Consider the following 21,667-nt stretch of genomic DNA (forward strand, 5'->3'; position numbering starts at 1 on the left):
ATAAGGTGGTGGCATTTAATTCACGCAGCGTCCCAAGGAACGCTACAGACAAAATGTCTCCGGCTCGATTTCCAACGCCATCTGCAACCATGAGATTAAAGGAGTCTCGTGAAGGCACACCTCGAACACTGGGACGCCAAAAAGTACCGCATAACCAAAGACTACGGAAATACCTCTTAATCTGTGGGCCTAGTAAATTCGCGACTCAGGCCCGTTCTGCATAGGGGCCCAGGGACTACGACCCACGCCGAGGGATAGTCGTTGCCGAGGACAACCTCCTGCTCGGCACCTTGTGAAATACCTGAGGAAAGGGAGAAACTGAACTATGGTCCTCGGACTCAAGCCTATTTTTGGACAGAACCAAGGCCTTGCATGGTCCTCGGACTCAAGCCTATGGGGAAACCAAGTACTCAAAAAAGTTTTGGACAGAACCAAGGCCTCGCATGGTCCTCGGACTCAAGCCTATGGGGAAACCAAGTACTCCAAAAAAAAAAAAAGTTTTGGACATAACCAAGGCCTTGCATGGTCCTCGGACTCAAGCCTATGGGGAAACCAACTACCCGGATGGGAAAGTCCTCGGCTCAAATACTGTAAAATGTTAAGGCCAATAAGAGTGCTAGGATGATGGCGAGACGCTCCACTATTCGGTAGCCTAAGGGGGCTGTTCATTTTTGCGGGTGATATGTCTCCGAATGATTACTTCCTACACCGCATAAAGCATCCAGTTCTAATCTCGGCATTGTTTCGGGCAAGTATCGTTATTCACAGGTGCGCATTGCTATGACAAACAATTTTATTAAAATTATGGTGACATCTTTTATTAGCAAGTATTTTGGCCTTAGTCGTCATTGATTCAAATGCTATATTATTGTGCCGAGCAGCGCTTACAAATTTATAAAAACATAGAGATAGAACATGCAAAATAAAATAACAACAATTTTTATTAATATGAAAAATTATTACAACGTACAAAGAGGGGCTCAAACAAGCCTATACAAAAAGTGAACTGCCGAAGCAACGATAACATCCGCCGTACAGATAAGTGAACAGTCAGGTGTTTTTTAAGCTCGTCTTCAAAATCTCTCCAATCTCTGCCTCAGTATTGCTCATATTAAGATAAGAACCTTCTTTGGAAAAAGATGAAGGAGAAGGAAGAAGAAGATGAAGGAGAAGGAAGAAGAGGATGGAGGAGATGAATGAAGAAGATGGAGGAGATGAATGAGGAAGATGGAAGACATGAGTAAAAGAAGGAGGAGAAGAAGAAGGAAGAGATGAAAAGAAAGAGAAATGAGCAAAAGAGGGAGACGTGAAAGCACCAGGATGGATCTGGTGCTGGGAAGACTAAGAAAGGGAGGCGGAGGGGGGCACCAGTGAACAAAGAGAGGAAGAAGCAGAGGCACTTAGTCCCTGCCTCGTTCCTGACTCCTAACACACTAGGGCCATATTAGGTATGCTCGTAAGAGAGCGGTTGGTTATGATGATGGGAGTTCTCGACTTAGTCACGCCGAAAGTTTGACGTGATGAGCCCCTGCTTCGGATTTTGGCTGAAAGGAAGGCGAGACACGTCTTGAGTCTCCGCCATCCTTACCCTGATCGAGCCATTTCGAGCTTCGTTAGAGCATGGTGTTTCTAGGAGGGGAATGGTTTTTTCATTGCTTACTACTTTGGTGAGTGTATTTTAGGTTAAGATATAACCGGAGAGTAAAAGTAAACTCTGGAAGAAATCTAAGGGTTTCAAATTTTGGGGGGATTAAAGGGATTCATCTGTGGGAGAAACAACTCTTGTTTCTCCTCTTTATATGGGGGACGAAGGGGAGAGTATTTAATGTGTTCAGATCCCTAAGGAAATCTGCAAACAAGACTACACCCGTTTTGTTCCCCCACGCCATCGATAACCATTAAATCTGGGAAGTCTCGTAAAGGGAAGATATTAAAGACGCGCTTCGGATAACCAAATGGCATAGGCGCATCATGAAGAAATTAAGAGGAGCATCTTGTAGACCGGTACACTTCCTGGGCAGGTGAAGAGTCGCCAGCGTCAGTCAAAGGCTGAATTAAGTGAGTCACAATAAAGGCTTGGTATTACCAAAACCCCCCACTCCAACCAGGATGTTGGACAGCAGGGTTTTGAGGGGCTATTGTGGGGCCCAATAATTTATGGGCCAGGCTCACTTGCTCATGGGAAGTCCAAAGGCCCAAGCCGAAAAAGGTTATGGCCCGAGCTCAAAAATATAAGACAAAAATGGCCCGGAGATGCAGCCGAGGACAGTTTAGTCCTCGGCAGACCCAAAGCTCCAATGAGGAGAGGGGTAAAAAAGAGGTAAAGGAACAAATTTGTTAGGAGATCTAAAATATATTGGGAAAGTATCCTTACTACCCTTCCCAGATAAGACTCTGCACCTAACAGAGTCGTATTCTTCAGTTTTATCAACCATCCCCAACAATTCTGGGATTAGACTGATGGGACAAATATCAGTCTTGTAAAGGTTGACCCTACACGTGGACGAAGGACAGCGGACGCAGGCTAGTATAAAAGAAAAAGTAAGTGAACCTGGAGGAGGTCTCCCATCCTACCTCCAGGAAAAAAGACGCCATGGGTGAAAACACCTTAACAACACATGTACATCACAGAAAAAACCCACCATTGGGTAACCGGGGTAAGACCTGAATGATCCTCGGATCAAGTCCGAGGAGTCCAACCCCATAGGATGCGACGCTATAGGGCTTAAATGTTCAAACCCAACTCCTTTTTCTACAGGAATTCCTCTAAAATCAAGACCGGAATATCGCCCCGTGACCAAAGGCGAGCTTTTCAGGCCCACTCTCTACAAATCATATTGTAAGGGATCTTTCATGTGCGAGCCCAACATCATTATTGGGCCGCAAAAGAACCGTGTCCCTACAATAAACTATTTTAAATAATATATAAAAAATTATCAACTTTTTTTTCTTATAAAAAATTTATATAAATTTTTTTAAAATCAATACTCTTACAACATCGGTGTACGCATGAGACACCTCGTTTGGCAGATGTTCCATTCTTGTTGGATATGTCAACCCAACTTGCGCAGCATATTCGGCCCACCGAGTCACAGTAACAGGTCTATTATTCCTTTGAGGATTCATGATAAATAGATAGAGGCTCACACACCCAAAAATGGCTGCCATTGTTGTATCCGTAGCCACCACACTTGTAGCTTCGTCTCCTCGATATTCTTCTTCTACTACCTCCTTACTTTTCACTAAACTAAGGTCTTCTTCACCATTTCTTCGATTTTCTTTAGCTGTTACACCCTTTTGCTCTCGCAAACGTAGACTCATGGCTCACACTCTCGCTCAGGCCAATCTCGGCCTCACTTACCCTGCTGGCATCGAAGCCCCTAAGGTCTCTCTCTCTCTCTCTCTCTCTCTCTCTCTCTCTGTGAAAACCCATTATTAGTTTTTCACTTTTTTTAATATTTTGGCTTTTGGATTGAGTTTCTTGGCTAAAGTTTGTGCCTTTGTGGACATTTGTGATTCTGGTGGAAGGGTTTCTCTGTTTGAGCCCACTAGACTTTTCACTGTTCATGCTTCATGTTTTTAACAATTTTGATGGATTTTATGGTTAATGTTCATAAAGATTTGATCTTTGTTAATGGGTTATGTCTATATCTTTCTATCCAAATTATTAGTTCTTTACTATGTGTTATAGAGTCATATTTTTTGAATTATCTGATTAATAACCATAAAGACTTTATCTTTGTTGATGGGGTTATATATAAATCTTTATATACACATTATTTTTTCTCCGATATGTGTGAAGGAATCACAGTTATTGAATTATCTGATTGAACTTGATGGGACAGATGGTATAAAGAATTGGTTTTTTCTGTATCTGAATACTGAACACAGTTATTTATGTGATAAATTCATCGTGGACATAACATTTGATTGAATATTAGAATATTGATTTTGTGAATACAGTTTTTTTCTGAATACTGAACACAGTTTTTTCTGCGTGTTTGTGAAAACTCCTGAAAGATCTCTTTTGCTGCGAAAGATATTGATGCGACGGAATGGAAGGGAGATATACTTGCAGTGGGTGTCACTGAGAAAGACTTGGCAAAGGATGAGAACTCAAAGTTTCAGAATTCAATTTTGAAGAAGTTGGACTCTCAGTTGGGTGGTTTGTTGGCTGAAGCCTCTTCAGAGGAGGACTTTACTGGAAAGGCTGGCCAATCGACAGTTCTTAGGCTTCCGGGTCTTGGCTCAAAAAGGGTTGGCTTGATTGGGCTTGGACAGTCTGTTTCAACTCCAGCTGCTTTTCGGGGTCTTGGTGAGGCCGTTGCAGCAGCAGCAAAGTCTACTCAAGCAAGTGATGTTGCTATTGTGCTGGCCTCTTCCGAGGGGCTCTCTGCTGAATCAAAGCTTAACTCAGCTACGGCAATAGCATCTGGTACTAATTTTAAGGTCTAAGGAGTTCTAATTCAGAATTTTCTTGTTGACATATATGTGGTAAAATTTGGCTAAACATGGTCAAATGATTGAATTGTCCTAGGAACTGTACTGGGGTTATATGAAGACAATAGATATAAATCAGAGTCAAAGAAACCAGCACTAAAGTCTGTGGATATTCTTGGTCTTGGAACTGGACCTGAACTGGAAAAGAAGCTCAAGTTTGCAGAAGCTGTTTCTTCTGCAGTAATTTTTGGACGAGAGCTTGTGAATTCGCCTGCCAATGTACTCACACCTGGTTCGTATGACTTGCATTTTTGAATAATCCCTTATTCCTTTTTTTTTTTTTTAATATATAATTTTATAGTACAATGGAGGAGGGGGGATTTGAACCTTGGTTCTCTTAATAAAAAGAATAGGTTATGCCATTGAGCTACAAGGCTCTTTCCTCTTGGCCCTCATTCCTATATCCTACAGTAATATGTTAGGCAGTTATTGATTATCTTATACGTGACACATTAATAGGTATGATGTTTAAAAGTTTTATTTTGTCTGCTAGTATTTTGTTTTATCTGTTGGTGTTTATTACCTGAACATTTTTGGTATTAATTGTATGCAATGACTTTTATACTTCAGCGGTACTCGCAGAAGAGGCTTCAAAGATTGCCTCCTTGTACAGTGATGTTTTTTCTGCTAAAATTTTAAATGCTGAGCAATGCAAAGAATTGAAGATGGGGTCATATCTGGGCGTAGCTGCAGCCTCTGCAAATCCTCCTCACTTCATACATTTGTGTTACAAACCTCCAGGTGGACCTGCCAAAGTCAAGTTGGCATTAGTTGGAAAAGGGTTGACCTTTGACAGGTGCATATATGTTTTCACTACCAAGGAGTTTTACTAGTTCAGTTATACTTATCACTTGATCAAAGAGGAAAGAATGGGAATTCATTGCCTATATTTTTTGGGATGTTCAATGTCTGATGCCTACATTAAGATTGAAATTGAGTTATATGATTTATTAAATTGTTGATATATCTTGGGTATTACCTACCAACTAGTGAGCCACTCCTTTCTCTTATTGCTATGTACATGCCAATTACAAGGATGATTTTATATTTATTCTTTTTATTGCAATTTCTTTCCTAATGGTGATGGATGTGGGATTTGCTTAGGGAAAGATAATTTTTTTTTTCTGTGTGTTGTTTTTTTTATTGTTGCTGGCTCTCAGTTTACATGAATTATTGAAATTTATCCTTTTATGTTATTAGTGGTGGCTACAACATCAAGACAGGACCAGGCTGTTCCATTGAGCTCATGAAATTTGATATGGGGGGTTCAGCAGCAGTTCTAGGTGCAGCAAAAGCTATTGGTCAAATTAAACCTTCTGGAGTAGAGGTCAGCAATTTGATTTTTTTTGTTCTTATGTGGTGCAATGAAAATTACCCTGATTGATCATTTTGTACTCCTACTTTGAGTGGTTGAATCCTGTAATATATTCCTTCTGTTTGAGTAAAAGTGTCTTGTATAACAGGTTCATTTCATTGTGGCGGCTTGTGAGAACATGATAAGTGGAACTGGCATGAGACCTGGAGATATTGTAACAGCATCAAATGGAAAGACCATTGAGGTACGGATTCTTTGGCTTGTGAAGAGTTCCTGCAATAGTAGTAAGAGTTTTCATTGACTTGTAGGATTGTGTCATACCAAGATGTATTTTAAAATATACCCAAGGTGTCTTAAACCATGTTATAAATTTATTTATTTTTTTATTTTTCAAAGATAAACTTCAGCTTCAAGTCCGTCATTCATTCTTCTGGTGGATCCTAGTGAAATATTTTCAGTTAGATGCTTGTGTTTTTAGTTCAGTGCGTTTATGCCCTTGTTGGGTAGCAATCGCAGGAGTCTGAACTCAATAAAAAATTATGAAAATTATGAGGGTATGTGTTTGGATGTTCAATTTAAATTGGATGGCTCCGTTGTCTTTTCTTATATTTTTCATAGCTTATGGGAACCAGTAAGAAAATTCACTTGTAATATTTGACGTAAAAACCAGTTTTGGGATTTCTTGAATTTCCTTTATCCTAATTTTCACTGTTGGAGTTGGCAATAATTATCATTTTCTATAATAGCCTCATTCATGGTGATGAATTTATATATAAAACATGACTGCAGTTCAATATTTAAGAGTGTCCAAACCCACCACTACATAATATTAAAACGATTTCAATGCATTATATAGTTTTCTGAAATGCACCATAAAGATATTTGGAGCATGATAATATACATAAAATAAAATTACATGTAGGTTGGGTCTGGTCATTGGTCACATGCCAGCCTTCCTTCCCGTTGAAACTTATCTTGTATTGCCATATTGTATTTTGTTTTCCAATGTAAAATGCAATTACAGACTGCATAAGGACTGGCAGATTATTTTCCAGTTCTTTTTATATTATATATGATTCAAAACTTGCTTCAAGGGATTGTTAAATTTCCAATTATTGAATTATGTTGGACAGATCTAGTTCTCTGTTGAATTACTTTGATGTAATGAGCATAGGAGGCTTGATTTTCTATGGCATACTTGAGATGAATTCTTTTTTGTTTGAACAACAATAGTGATAACAGCACGAACTGTTCAGTATATAGATATTCATTGAACAGTCTGGTCTGTTATAGCCCCTTTGGGATATAAAATATATCTTTTCTCAACATCTCCATAGTGTCTTACATAAATATATGCATTTCGATTAGGGTCGTATTATTGCTGTTTACATCATACATTTGGTATCCAACAAAGTTAGCCGTTTTTTGGAATATTATTGGTTTTTGTTCCCCCTCAAGGGGACCATTAGTGGTTTAATTGCTGAGGTTCTGCATCTATATCTACACTGAGATTTTTTTTTTTGTCATTCAATCTCTACTGCAGGTTAATAACACCGATGCTGAGGGCAGACTTACATTGGCAGATGCTTTGGTATATGCTTGTAACCAAGGTGTTGAGAAGGTAATACTTAAATGAAGGGCCAAGTCTATGTATCTTTGATATTTTTAAAAATTATAATGGATCCTGATATATATATTCTTCTTCTTCTTCCTCTCTCTCTCTCTCTCTCTCTCTCAATATAAAGTTAGCACAAAATATTTGAACTTCTATTTGTTTGCTGTTTGATCAGTGAGAGGTCCTCATTTGATTTCAAAGGGCTAGAAGCAGTGGTTCACTTTCCTCTAATTTTTATTGTAGAAAATGAGATTGAGAATCAAACTTCTGAATGATATTGGCCATAGATATGCTGTGCTTCATAACACATTCACAGTGTTTATGTAATCTAGAGTCAGTTATATTACTTATATAACCCTTTAAAATTCAAATTAAAGTATATCTGCTGTTGGGGAATTGGGTCCAGAAATAGAGGACATACTGTCATGCTTCACCTTGTTCTTTTAACTTTTTTTTTTTCCTTGAAAGAGTTTCAATCTTTTAAAGATGTATATATGGGTTTAGAATCTGTGCTCACACTTATTAATTGTTCTACAGATAGTTGACTTGGCAACTTTAACTGGGGCTTGTGTAGTTGCTCTTGGGCCCTCAATTGCAGGTATCTACATATTGTGGTGTTGAACTGTTTATTTGAGTTTTATATCCTGTTGGGATTCGAGTTCTAAGAACCATACAAAACTGTGTTGTATACAAATCAGTAAAGACCAAGGATGAGTTGAGTGCAGGTTAGGGTTATGCATGTGGTGGTGTAAGAGAGAAAACAAAGGGAAGAAAGGCACGTTTTTGAAATTTAGTTAGCTGTAATTTCCAAGAAATAGTTAGTACTTTGGCAGTCCTGTGTGGTTTTCATGGAATGGGGTGAAAACATTTTATGTTTGCAATTTGTTCAAGCCTATTGATTAGTGGCTTCTTACTTGTCACATTCACAGTCTTTCACATATCTGCTAAACTCTCGAATACCAGTAATTTTGTTGATGGCAAACCTTTGTTCTTTTTCTTTTAGGTATCTTTACACCCAGTGATGACTTGGCCAAGGAGGTAATTGCAGCTTCAGAGGCCAGTGGGGAGAAACTTTGGAGATTGCCTTTGGAGGAAAGTTATTGGGAGTCGATGAAATCAGGAGTAGCTGATATGGTCAACACTGGTGGTCGTCCAGGTGGTGCTATCACTGCTGCTCTCTTCTTGAAGCAGGTATATAATCGGAACAATAATAATTTTTTTTGCTTGATATGAGTTGTTCAGTGACTTGTTTTGATTGTAATCCATGCTTTTCAGAGTCTCTTTCTTCTCTATCTGAATTTTTGCCTCTCTTTAATATCTGTAGTGTTTTTATTTTTAATTTTTATAAACCTTGGAGGAAAGGGAGGGAGGGAGAGGTAAGGGATGGAGTATTGGGTGATTGGGGCAGCAGAGTTAGTTGCTGCTCTTATTTTGACTCGCTTCTAAGTAAAGTCCTCTTCAATTGTAGTTGCTATGGATTTCTGAAACTTTGAGTTGTGCTTTTGCAGTTTGTTGATGAGAAGGTTCAATGGATGCATATTGACTTAGCAGGCCCAGTTTGGAATGATAAGAAACGCGCTGCAACAGGATTTGGCATTTCTACTTTGGTCGAGTGGGTTTTGAAGAACTCTTCTTAGATAAAGATTGAAGCAATCTGTTGGGATCTCATATACATCAAGGGAGGAGAGGAAGAACAATGTCACAGAGCATCCTTGGTGAAGTTTCTATTCATATGAATAAATATGTTGGAGGAGTTAAGAAGTCATGAGTGGAAGGCATGGTCTTGTTTGAGCTTGTTAGAGAAACTTTAAAACTAGAATTTGAACTGAAATGGTGTTTTTATATGTCTCAGTCCTTTCTTAAAGAAAGTCTTATAGTCCTTATGATTTTTTGGTTTATCTATTTTCTTCTGGTCTCAATTTGGAGAAAGTATCTCGTGTAAGAGAGGCATGCCATATTTCTCATATAACAAGCCAGTAAGTTAATACTATGTGAGAGGTTGATCGTATCAACTTTGACAAGAGTATTCAATCATATGGCATTCACTTATTGGCTTGTTACATTGTTAACTTGGTATACCTGTCACAAAACGTGCTTTCTTGTCAAATTGGTGGTGTGTTCTTTGTGTAAATGGGATTTGGTTGGGAAGGCTTTAATAAGGTTTGGCTAGATAAGATTTGGCTTTATTTCACTAAGTAATTATTAGATACTCCTAGGGTATAGCTAATGCGATACTCCCAAGTCAATAAAAACAAGTTGCCTAATACAAAAATTAATTTTGTGACATAACTTTTTAAGTTTATGTTATATTATTTAATTAGGTGGCTTACTTTTATTGATGTGGAGTTATACTGTGGTGGTGACTAAAATCATGTTTTGAAAACATGATTTTAATTATAATTGTGAAATCATAAAACATGATTTTCACAATTATAATTGAAATCGTGTTTTCAAAACACGATTTCAATTGGAATGTTTTCATCGATGTATACCTTAGCATGTGTAACAATAATTAGTATTTCAAAAATAAGTTGAGTTTAACTAGCAAACAATAAAAATAGAAAATATGTCAAATTTGCTTACTCGTCATAATTAGTCCACTCTTTTGGGGCACACGAATCATTCACTTGTTTGTAAGGTCTCTCAATGTAGTGATGGTGCAAGTATATTTGAATTAGAATTCAACAAGTCTAGAGGCAGAAAATTGGAATGGTATGGTGTGATTGGATGTTAATAAAAGTGGTGTTAGTATTGGATTTATATGAAAGTGATATTATTTAAATTTCAACTTGTTAAAAAGAAGTGTGTTTTGAGCATTACTCTTTTATTTTTTGAGAAGAGAGCATTACTCATTTGAATTTGTTCCTTTGAATTCTTTTACATGTGATGTGGTTTGGATTCTATTGTTAATATCCTGTTTAAAACATCTTGTTTAAAGAAATACATCCTCATGAAGATAAATTAAAAACAATTTCTGTGTGTGGCAATAATGATTACATGTTTCTTGAAAGTGAACAATATCTCTCTCTGGAATATACGTCTTTTGTCATTTTAATAGTTCCATCATTTCCATCTCAAACTCATTTTTTAATATCTTCAAAATTAGAAGGAATTGGAGAGAATTGCGTATATTTTAATGTCTAGTCTCCATGCTATCCATTCTTTTTCCAAATGGATATATCCCTATTTTTATTAAAAAAAATACATAATTGTCATGTTAATATTAAAAGATTCTTTTTCATTCTACGCCTTTCCATCTCTTAATGTTATTGGTTACTATTATAATAAAATATGACAAATAATCTCTCTCTCTCTCATACATCTTTTGTCATTTTAATTGTTTCATCATTTCACTCACACACTCACTTTTTTAATCACTTCAAAATTAAAAGGAATGGGAGGTAAATGAAATATATTTTAATAAAATTTTATCTAAAGTCTCAATAATATCCAATTTTTTCCTGAAGAAAATACATAATAATAATGTTATTGAAAAATTTACTTTCATTAAACTCCCAAATAAAGTTACTTTCCAACAAAATTATTTATTTTCAAAAATCCAAATAAGAGAGAATATTTAATTCATTTCCGTTTATTTATTTACATTATTTATAGTAAAAAATGACAAATGTTCATTAAAAAAAAAATGTACAAACAGGTCAATCATATTTATTTCATTCTTCTACTAAAAAAAAAAATTTTATTTCATTCTTTTATAAGCTCTCAAACATAGTGTTAAACTTTAAATATAATGCTCATGAATAATCCTTGATTTTTTTTTCCCTGATTCTTGGGGAGGTGTGTTGAACATAGGAGAATTGAGAGGACAGGTGACTCATCATACTACAAGCCTATTTAAAATTGTTCATTCTTCCAACAAAACCACAAAGACTTAGCACAATACAACACTTAGCAAGATTGTTAATTTGGTGTAGAGTATCTTGACTTTTCATAATATTCTAGTACATGTTTGGTATGTGGTTGCGTACATTAGCAAGATTTAATCTTGTCTTGTATTGACATGAATTATGTATGTTAACGTAATCAAAGAAAACACACACACACGCATATATATATATATATATATATATAATAATAATAATAATAAAAAGAGACATTGAAAGCAAACTATTTGATTCAATGAATCTTCCACCTTTGATCAAAAGAAGACAAGTTAGATAGTTTGGTGTTGAAGTGATGGTGTTGTTTTAGTCACAACTAAAGGAATCTTAAATGACAAAATCATGTTCGTTTATTGGATTTAGTCTTTAGATGTAATTAAAAAACATTATCATTATTCTTTGAAAAAGAAGAAGAAGAAACGTTATCATTATTAGCCTCATCATACGCGCGAAGCGCGTCTGATGAGGTTTTTTTTTTTTTTTAAGCAAAAAAAAAAAAGTGTTTTTATTTTATATATATAATTTTTATTTTAAGAATTTAATTTATAAGTGAATAAAACCATTTGAAAATTAACAAGTAAGGGTACGTTTGGTACATTGAATGGAGATTACGACAGGAATTGTAATCTTTATTACTAGTAATAAAATGTGTTGTAATGTAATAGCTAAACATATTCATTAGTTTGGTTATGAGTTATAACCTTAGAATGAAACTTAACATTTATAATTGTTAGATGTATATGAAAAGTTTGTTTATTTTGAAATATATTAAGTTTTGAAATTATTGCACTTACTAAGGAATAGCTAATACAACCTTTTAAAGAGGAATAATTATTCCTTATTTTAAAGAATAGCTATTCATAAGGAATGACTATTCCTTATAATAAAAACATAACCAAACTAAATAATAACTAAACCATAGGAATAATTATTACATTACAGCGCCTATTACAGTCTACCAAACATGCCCTAAGTGATCTTATTTTTTAGGCAATGTTTTAGTGAGAATTAGAATTGCATTTTTACCATATTGTCCTGTAGTTTTATCTTTACTTAAACATAGGGGTCTAAGGATATTTTTTAATTAAAAAAAAATGAGAAATTCAATCAGAAAAACCCATCAAATAATAATATAGATAAATAGTATGTTAAATTCTTGATACACGTGGGAGTTGATTTATATGACCTCGTACGTGCATGGTCAAAACCCCATTAAATCTGAGTCCAACCCAAGTCTCTCGGTTCAGACACGTTTTTTTGAGTTCTTTTTGGCTGTTCCCTCTTTGTTCATTTACATTTTACTCACAGCTTCAAAATCGAGCTGTACATCAGTGAATCTTCCATTAGAGGCCACAAGAAAAGAATATACGTAAAGCTGTTCACTATAAGCTTTGTTGAACATATTATCTGAGCACTAATCATGTAGCAGAAAAAGAAAGGAGAGAGAAAAAGAGAGAGAGAGAGAGAGAGTGTGAGAGATTTGGGTAAAAATGAGTGTACCTTTGGCTGTGATGACGTTTAATCTTCATGAAGATCAACCACCAGACAGTCCTAATTCATGGGAGAAGAGGAGGGATTTATGTATCAGTGTCATCACCAGCTACTCCCCTGCGATTCTCTGTACCCAACAAGGTCCTTTTTCCTCTCCATGTACACCTCTATATTATATGTATCTTTGTATGTGCATATGTTGGGGCGTGCTTGTGGTTTGGTTGAAATGGTTGATCTGGGTTTTCTTTGATTTGTGTTTTGGAGGCGGGATTTTGATCTTTCACGTTGTAGTTAGAGTTTTACTGTTTTTTGAATACCAGTGAAAAAAGATTTGGGTGAATGATGTTTTGGGTAGAAGGGTTCAGGGTTCTTACTTCATACTTCTTACTTGACTTGTCATACTCTATTTGAAGGACCTATGAATTGGATTGGGTTTTAGCAATTTAGTCTTAGGGTACTTGTTTTGCTTCATATGGTTAAGCTAAATATACTTTCATTGTGATATTAATGATTAGGCTTTTCTTTCTCCTATGTCATGTAATTTTTTATTCTTTTATCTGGGTTCAGGAGTGAAATCTCAATTGGATTATCTTCATCAGTGCTTACCAGGTAACTTTTTTTTCCCCTTACCCCTCAGAGTTATTATTGTAACGCTTATGAACTTAGCTTATTTAATAAAGAAGTTAAATTTAAATAGTTAAAAATATAGACAGACTCTATACTTGTATTAGGCGTTCAAAGTTCAAGTGAGTGTGACACGATTCAAAACATGTGATTTTGAAGAGACTTGCTAGATGTAATTCTTCCTTCATTGAATCAGATACATTAATGTGCTATTGAAATTGATATAGATTCATGTTGAACACTGAATATAAGGCATTTCTGCGTGGTTTCCAATAGTCTAGTATCTAAGATGATCCGATTGCATTGATCTCATTGGTTTCGATTCAAAGTTCGCACAAGGTTTTAATGTAGGATGGATGATCTTACATGCATATCATAAACTATGCATGTGAAAGGGTTTGATACTTTGAGCTTAAAGAAGACGTTCCTTTGGTTTAGGTTATAGCTACCCCTGGAGATAGATCCCATCTGAGTCCCAGTCCCATCTAGGTATAACTCTTTTCATTCTGATAGGAAGGATGTCAAGCCAATAAGCTCTACCTCAAATGGCACTTTCTTCTCCCATAAGAATGAGTGAAGGGTGAGGTTGTGAGTTTAGAACTCATTGGCGCATGTTTAACTTTCTGATTAAAAAAAAAAAAAAAAAAAAGGATCTGAGCTATATGTTTGAATTGATGTGTGTAGTCATGCATATTGTACAATTGTCATATGAGGTGCATTTATCATTTTTGGGGCTTGTTGCATTTAATGAATTATATTCCAGAAACCTGTAAATATGCTGATATCATATATCAATCCCAAAATAGAATCTGTCGTGTGGACCTGCCTTATGCAACAAAAGAAAAATAGAGTAAATAAAAATATTCCAACTATGGTGTGTCCCATTCCTTATTGTTGTTGTTAAATGAAGCACTTCCATTTTTTATTATTTTAATTTTATTTGTTCAGATAAGAATCATTATCTTACCTGTACAATTTAAATTTCTAGTATAAGTGACGCTCATCTGACAAAGAATATTGAAATATAAGGAAAAGGAAAAACCACAACGAATAATATGTATAGGGAATTTTATCATTGAATGCCTTTTATGCTTGAAGTGGCAAGACATGAATTTACCTCTGGAGATAGGGTGGACTTCCTGAATAAAATGGTTGAGCATGTTTTATTTGTGGCATAGTCCAAAGCTTCGTAGCTCAACTCTATTAGGTCTATGCCTAGCCTAGAATGTAACTAACAATGCAAAAGTTTTTTTGATTAGTAAGTTACACATACAAATTCTGAACTGTCAACCCCACCCTCCTCTTTGCTCTTACAGGGGAAGGAAGTGCCATTTTATCTACAGCTTTTTGGCAACTGATAAGGGAAATAGTTTTCAAGAAGAATGATAATTCCATGACCACAGAGAATCATCTATGAGTAGATCCTTAGGTACTTAGGAGAGATTAAACCATAGTGTTTAGGGCAAAAAGATTAGTCTTCTCATTTAGGGTGGTATATATTTTTATGAGCAATGCTGTATTCTTCTCTTATGAGTTATGACTTGCACAGTTTTATTCACTTCTTTTTCATTCCCTTTTTTTTTTGCCCTTTTTTTTGGTGAATGTTTTCACTTCTTATTTAACATCATAAACCCAAAACATAGATGTGGATTGTACACTGGAAATTTTGTTAGTGATTGGACTCTTCTTTCTTTCATGTTATCTAGGTTATGATCAATTTGGAGTATCAAGGAAAGGACCACAAGACACTTCAGATGAACATTGCACCATCTTCTATGACAAGGAGAAGGTACAATATTGATTACTTTTTCCAATCTGGCATAGCTTTCTAATTATGCTTCTTCAGAAAAGATTGGTGTTACTTCCTTCTTTTATTAAATGAAGGTAGAGCTGGTAGAAGGTGGAACTTTCTGGTTGTCGGAGTCACCTTCTGTCCCTGGAAGCATGTCATGGGGTTCTGTGGTTCCATGTATTGCAACATGGGCGATATCCTTATAATTTGACTCTTATGTAGATTAAACTTCCTTTTGCTTGATGTTTTTATTTTTTCAACCAAGAGCTTTGTATTGGTTGTTTCTTTGACAAGATGTCCACACATTCCAATTGAAAGGAGTCGAGCCACCAGGGTTTTCCTTTCAGATAGTCAATACAAACATGGATGAGTTAAGCCCTCGTGCCCGTAGACGAAGTGCTTTACTCACATGGCAGCACGTTGCATCCCTACCTCCTAACATATCAGTTGTATACTGTGGAGGATTCAACACACAAAAGGAATCAACTACAGGGCGTTTTCTTCTTGGGAGATCAAGGTACCCTAAACATGGATATCCAGCTCTTTTATTGTCCTAACCTATTTCATGCTTATTGGATTTTATCCACATTTATAATTCATACTCATGTTTTGAGTTTTGGATCTTTGCTATTAATTATTGAACTATGAATATGGAGTAATTTAAAAAATGGAGGTTATGGAATAATAGTTTAGGAAAAGGTTCATTATCTTACTCCTTCCATTTTTAGAATACCATTGGCCTGTGACATGAATATAATGCTATTTCATGAATATTGTAACCAAATAAATTGTTCTGTTTTTGCCAATGAGTTCTGTCTCAAATGGTACTGCCCCTCCCCCCCAATAAGATAGGTGGAGGGTATGGTTGCTGGTTCAATTTCAAAACCCCTGGGTGTGTGTGTAAACTTACCAATGGAAAAAAAACGTTTCCAAATAAAATAAAGAAGAAGATTATGAATAATATTCTGTATTCCCGTTCAAGACAATTTATTTTGGAGGATTGGTATGATCCTTCTCCAATTTGGCATTCTTTTAGTAAAAAGGCCAGTCTTGGTTCTTTTCTGGCTTAGGACCAAAGCTACATCACCTTTGTTCTGACATTTATCTTACTATTGGAGAGGTTTTAACTTAGCACATGGGGGGAACGCCTTTTTTATTGTGTATGATAGTAATGAATGGTGTAGTCCTGTCTTTTATAGAATATATATAGAGAAATCCATCTTTCTTTGGTAATCCTGTCTTTTATATTGGAGATGTTTTAACTTTGCACATGGAGGGAAGGCCTTTTTTTTAGTGTATGATGGTAATGAATGATGTAGTCCTGTCTTTTATAGAATATATATAGAGAAAACCATCTGTCTCTTTCATGATAAGTTGGTAACAGTCCATACTTGCTAAAAAGGAAAAAGATTTAAAATTACCCCCGGCTATCACCTTTTCCCTCCTGGTTAACATTCATTTGATAGATAGTTTGGATTTCCATTTAAGATTAATAGTTGTTACCTTACGTGCCCTCTCAGCAATTTAGTGCAAAATGATTGTGATACTCTTTTTCTTGTTAGGGGACAAACTAGGTTATTGATGGCTTTTCTCGTACTGGCTTTCAGGGAGCATGGTGTCGTGGGGGACATGAGGGATGTATGGCCCAATGCTCGTGTGAGGAAAAATGTTTCTCTAATACGCACTTACCATGGATTCAAAGGTAACAAGTTTGCTAATTCTATACTGCTCTATGATCTTATAGCAAATGACATGATTCAACAGCATCTGTTACTGTCAGGTGACAAACAGGGAGCTCTTGAATACCTCAAGTTGATTTTCAGAGCTCTATGCCTTTGCTGGGATCGCCAAACCCAGGATTTACATATAGATTGGATTCTTTTCAGGGGTAGATCTCTTATTCCTGTTTCATGTGAAGTGGTGAGTGATAACATTGATGGGTATTATCCTTCTTCCCACTATCCCATATTTGCTGAATTTATGCTTCCTCGTAATGTGAGAGCGCTTGAACCACCCGCACGAGAGCCACCCACACTTGAACCACCCACTCGAGAGCCACCCACACCTGAACCACCCACTCGAGAGCCACCCACGCTTGAACCAACAGCTCGAGAACCACCCACGCTTGAACCACCAGCTCGAGAACCACCCACCTGAGAGGAAAATTAGAATGCTATTGTTTTGAACCCCATCCTTACCTTTTCTACTTGGATTATTAAGGATATAGTTTATTGTTGCCAAGATTTGATAGCCAATTGGAGCACGTTTTGAATGGTTGTGTACTCCTGAGGCACTTTGAGAACAGTTGTTGATATGATTTTATCTTGAATATCTTGAAGTTATGTATTTTGTCTCCATATCCATAAGAAACATTGGAGGGAATTCAATTCACTTGTAATTAATGTTTTCTTCCTAAGTGTTTGGTAAACTACTCAATTTTTTTTTAATTATAAATTCTCTCTCTCTCTCTCTCTCTCCAACGGGAAATTAAGCAAGAATATTTTAGAATTACCCAGGTTTTAGATTTTGAAGTGCAGTGGTTGAGCAGGCTCACACAACTAATGTAAATCTTCAATCCTACGCAAAATAACTCCCAACAGAAGGAAAGACAAACAAACAAAAAAAAAAAAAAGAGGGGAAAACCAGAAAGACTAATGAATCTTAGACAGATGGCAAAGGCTTTTGATTTTCCTTAAATCCAAAAACTAAACGACAATCAAGAATTTCTTCACAAGAGAAATAAAGAAAGGAGAAGAAGAGTCAGAGGATGTCCATAAATTTAGGCAATCAGACTGACTTTTCAAAGGGACAAAAAGAGGAAAATAAAACTTGGGCTGCAAAAACAAAGTATTTGTTCCCAATGTGTACATAATTCTACGACTTTTTGCTTTTGATTAGGAACAATATTAGCTTTCAATAAAACAATACAAAGAAAAAGAACAAAATTAGCTTGTGGTTGCTCGATAAGTTGATATCAATCATGGAGTTATAGTATTGAATGAAGCCGAGTAAAATTCCCAAAGAAATTTGTGAGAAAAAAATGATTTGGAAGTCCTAAATCAAAAACAAAATTTACCTAGAAATCAATGCATAGGTTTGCTCAGAATCAACACTAACCGAGATTTCAACTTAAGAATTAGCATTTAGGTCGTCTGGAGTGAGTTCTAAGTCATTGGAAAATTTTCAATGGAGCTTTTATTACCAAAAAGCTATATCTATAGAAGTATTATAATAACATATCTATATATATATATAATTGATCCCTCAAGTTTACCATGTATGCACAATCGATCCCTCAAGTTTTCAAAATAAGTCATATAAGTCTTTTTACTAATTACCATTAACGGTGTTACTTATGCGGCTAACGGATAATGATTTGGCATTTTATTTTAATGATGTAACATATTTTACTTAAAAAATTACAAATTAAAATTACAGAAATAGGTCCCAGCATTTTTATTTTTTTTGCGTAAATTGGGATGTTATAAAATATAAACAGAAACACACTTCAAAAAAGTCTTACAACACCACAAACTTCACGGCCCAACTAGGCTGATAAAGATACACGCACTAACAAGACATACGTATATTAACACAACAACTACACAGAACTGCAACAAAATACAAAAACAGAGTAAGCTAAAATAGCTAAACATTTGCAGACACTCCACGGGATGAAACAAAACCCATGGAATCCCAGTAGAGGCATAGCAGCAAAAAAGCAGGGCATGTCTCATATAGCACTTCGCAGCATCTTTGCTTCTCTTTTGTTGTTTCTTTCTTTTATTTTCTCTAAATGTTTGATTTGGTTTGTGTTTTATGGGTGAGGGTTAAACTCAAATGGGTTTTGTTTTCTAGGTTTGAGATTCTATTTTTATGAATTTTGTTTTGTTGGTGGGGATAAATTCAAATGGGTTTTATTTTATTTGAAACAATAAGACCACCAAAACAGCAAAACAGTAAACACCAAAAAAAAAAAAAAAAGAAGAAGAAGACCTTAGACCACCAGTGTATGGGTTCGTGCAAGAGAGATAGGAAATAAAAAGAAAAAGAAGAAAGAAGAAGACAATCAGTGCGTTTCGTGCAAGAGCCGAAAAAAAGAAAAAAGAAAAGAAAAGAAAAGTCATTCAGAAGAGAAGAAGAAGTTGTCTTTGTTCACCTCAGTGAGTCCCACGAATTTTGATATATTTACAATTGGTAGAAAAAAAAAAAGAGTTTTTTTTTTTTTTTTTTTTTTTAATTTGGTACCGTTGTAAAAAAAATTTCTCATGTGTACTTTTAATTTGTAAAAAAAAAAAAAAAGTTTTTTTTTTTTTTTTTTAATTTGGTACCGTTGTAAAAAAAATTTCTCATGTGTATTTTTAATTTGTAATTTTTTAATTAAAATATGTCACATCATTAAAATAAAATATTAAGCTATTGTCTGTTAACCACATAAGTAATACTGTTAATGGCAGTTAGTAAAGGGACTTATATTGCTCATTTTACAAACTAGAGGGACCAATTGAGTACACAGGATAAACTTGAGTGATCAATATTGTAGTTTCGCCAATATAATAATAGGTAAATCTGAGAGAAAATCCAATTAGATTTTAAATTGGAATTTAATTAAAATCTAATTTTGCACCACGTGTCTTATCTAATCTAAGTTTTAAAATTTTTGTGCTGTAAGGATTGAATTTGGATGGGACCAAGAATAAGATTGGGTTTTAGCCCAATAAGTCCAAACAATGAATTTATAGAACGTAGATGAAAGAACTAGTTATACTCCAGAAGAAAGACAATAAAAGTTACTGAATTGAGGTTATTGAACACAAGTAAAATGAGAAAATCTGTCATCGGCACAGCTTGAGGAGCTTATGTTATAATGTTTTGTTGATGATCAAAGTCCCATGAGTTCACAATGTTATTACAAAGATTTCTTTAGTTTTTTTCTTTTTGATCCCCCTTTTTAGGTCACCTTCCCATGCTATATATTACAATCTTGGTATCATCCCTACCATACATGTGTAGACTGGATTCTAGGAACTCCTTGTCCCATCTAACACTTCCCAGAACCATCAACTAGTAGCTGTAAGGCTGCTTGATCATTATTCAGGTATCATCTCCACATTAATGCGGTCAGAGAGTTGGTTGGGAGGCATTTAATGCGGAGGTAATAGCTTTTGAAGATATTTGTTACCACCCTTTGCTCATCTCTTATCCAATGTCCGACTCTTAGTTGTGATGCAACCTTGAAGGATGCTTGGGATGATAAGACATTCTTACTAACCTCGGATCTCCATTTCCGAGATGAATTTTCTCCTCGGATGTATTTTGGACTATCACATACAATCGTTATTTCTTCTTCTTATACCATTCCCATTATAACCTTATTTAACCATCCTCGGATTGGGCCACATGCCCAATTCATACAGTTTTAATATTACCTTCTAGATAATTGGCCCCCACATGTGCCAAGTGAGTTAATTCAATGTAAAAATTGAATTTCAATTAGACTTTAATTTTACGACATGTGTCCCATCTAATCTAAGTTTTTTAATTTTTGTACCAAAATGAGTTAATTTAGTATAAAAAATGAGGAGTTCAATATATGTAAACCATAAAAAACATAATTTTTAAATGATTTTATATTTATGAGCCTTTTTTTTTAAACTAAAAACAAATCAATTTTATAAGTCATCTATATGTATATGTGTGTGTGTGTATTAATAAGTAAAACTGAGAGAAAATCCAATTAGATTTTAAATTGAAATTCAATCAGAGCCTAATTTTAAGCCACATATTTCATCTAATCAAAATTTTTAAAATTTTGAATCAAGTTAGTTAAGTTTAGTGTAAAAATTGGATTTCAATTAGAGTTTAATTTTACGTTATGTGTTCCATCTAATCAAAATTTTAAATTTTTGTGTCAAATGAATAAATTTAGAGTAGAAAATGAGGAGTCCAATATAAATAAATCATAAAAAACATAATCATATATCTAACACTATATATAAAATTAGAGGAAGAGAGAGTTTGAATGATTATATGTTAATGAGTTTTTTTTTTTTTTTTTATATATCTTAAAACAATTCATTTGGCACAAATTTTTTTTTTTTTTATATATATTAATAGGTAAAACTTAGAGAAAATTCGATTAGATTCTACAATTGAAGTCCAATTTTACGTCATGTGTCCTAAATTATTTATTTTTAGAGAGAGTTTTATTTATTAACTTTGGAATCAAATGTGGGACCATATCATAAATATCCATTCAAGTGAGTTATTGTATACAAAAACCAAAGACTTTAGAATTAATGAACATAAAAATATTTTAGAAATAGACAATCTATATTTTCTACCTAATGACATTCTTACATGACTTTTTAAATAATTAAAAAATAATAATAGTGACTATCAATAATATTTAAATTTTATATGTAAGT

The 21,667-nt window shown here is 34.9% G+C and overlaps 2 protein-coding genes across 3 annotated transcripts; both read left to right on the top strand.

Annotated features, from left to right (window-relative positions):
- The first annotated feature begins 3,037 nt into the window (after nucleotides 1-3,037).
- LOC115977257 (leucine aminopeptidase 1-like) lies at nucleotides 3,038-9,604 on the top strand. The gene is made up of 10 exons (XM_031099007.1): nucleotides 3,038-3,385; nucleotides 4,021-4,435; nucleotides 4,538-4,732; nucleotides 5,071-5,296; nucleotides 5,701-5,827; nucleotides 5,964-6,059; nucleotides 7,359-7,436; nucleotides 7,968-8,028; nucleotides 8,434-8,621; nucleotides 8,939-9,604. Exons 1-10 carry the CDS (start codon nucleotides 3,158-3,160, stop codon nucleotides 9,065-9,067), a joined length of 1,743 nt encoding a protein of 580 aa, XP_030954867.1. The 5' UTR covers nucleotides 3,038-3,157; the 3' UTR covers nucleotides 9,068-9,604.
- Nucleotides 9,605-12,565: 2,961 nt separating this feature from the next.
- On the top strand, nucleotides 12,566-17,675 carry LOC115977258. Of its 2 annotated transcripts, none has more exons than XM_031099008.1 (7): nucleotides 12,566-12,964; nucleotides 13,391-13,432; nucleotides 15,154-15,236; nucleotides 15,332-15,433; nucleotides 15,542-15,756; nucleotides 16,802-16,941; nucleotides 17,020-17,675. In XM_031099008.1, exons 1-7 carry the CDS (start codon nucleotides 12,823-12,825, stop codon nucleotides 17,394-17,396), a joined length of 1,101 nt encoding a protein of 366 aa, XP_030954868.1. In that variant the 5' UTR covers nucleotides 12,566-12,822; the 3' UTR covers nucleotides 17,397-17,675. The 2 variants fall into 2 exon arrangements, with proteins under 2 accessions (XP_030954868.1, XP_030954869.1); XM_031099009.1 differs by having other exon boundaries at nucleotides 16,847-16,941.
- The last annotated feature ends 3,992 nt before the right edge of the window (nucleotides 17,676-21,667 follow it).

The sequence above is a fragment of the Quercus lobata genome, chromosome 2 (assembly GCF_001633185.2).
Source record: "Quercus lobata isolate SW786 chromosome 2, ValleyOak3.0 Primary Assembly, whole genome shotgun sequence".
Taxonomy (NCBI): Eukaryota; Viridiplantae; Streptophyta; class Magnoliopsida; order Fagales; family Fagaceae; genus Quercus; species Quercus lobata.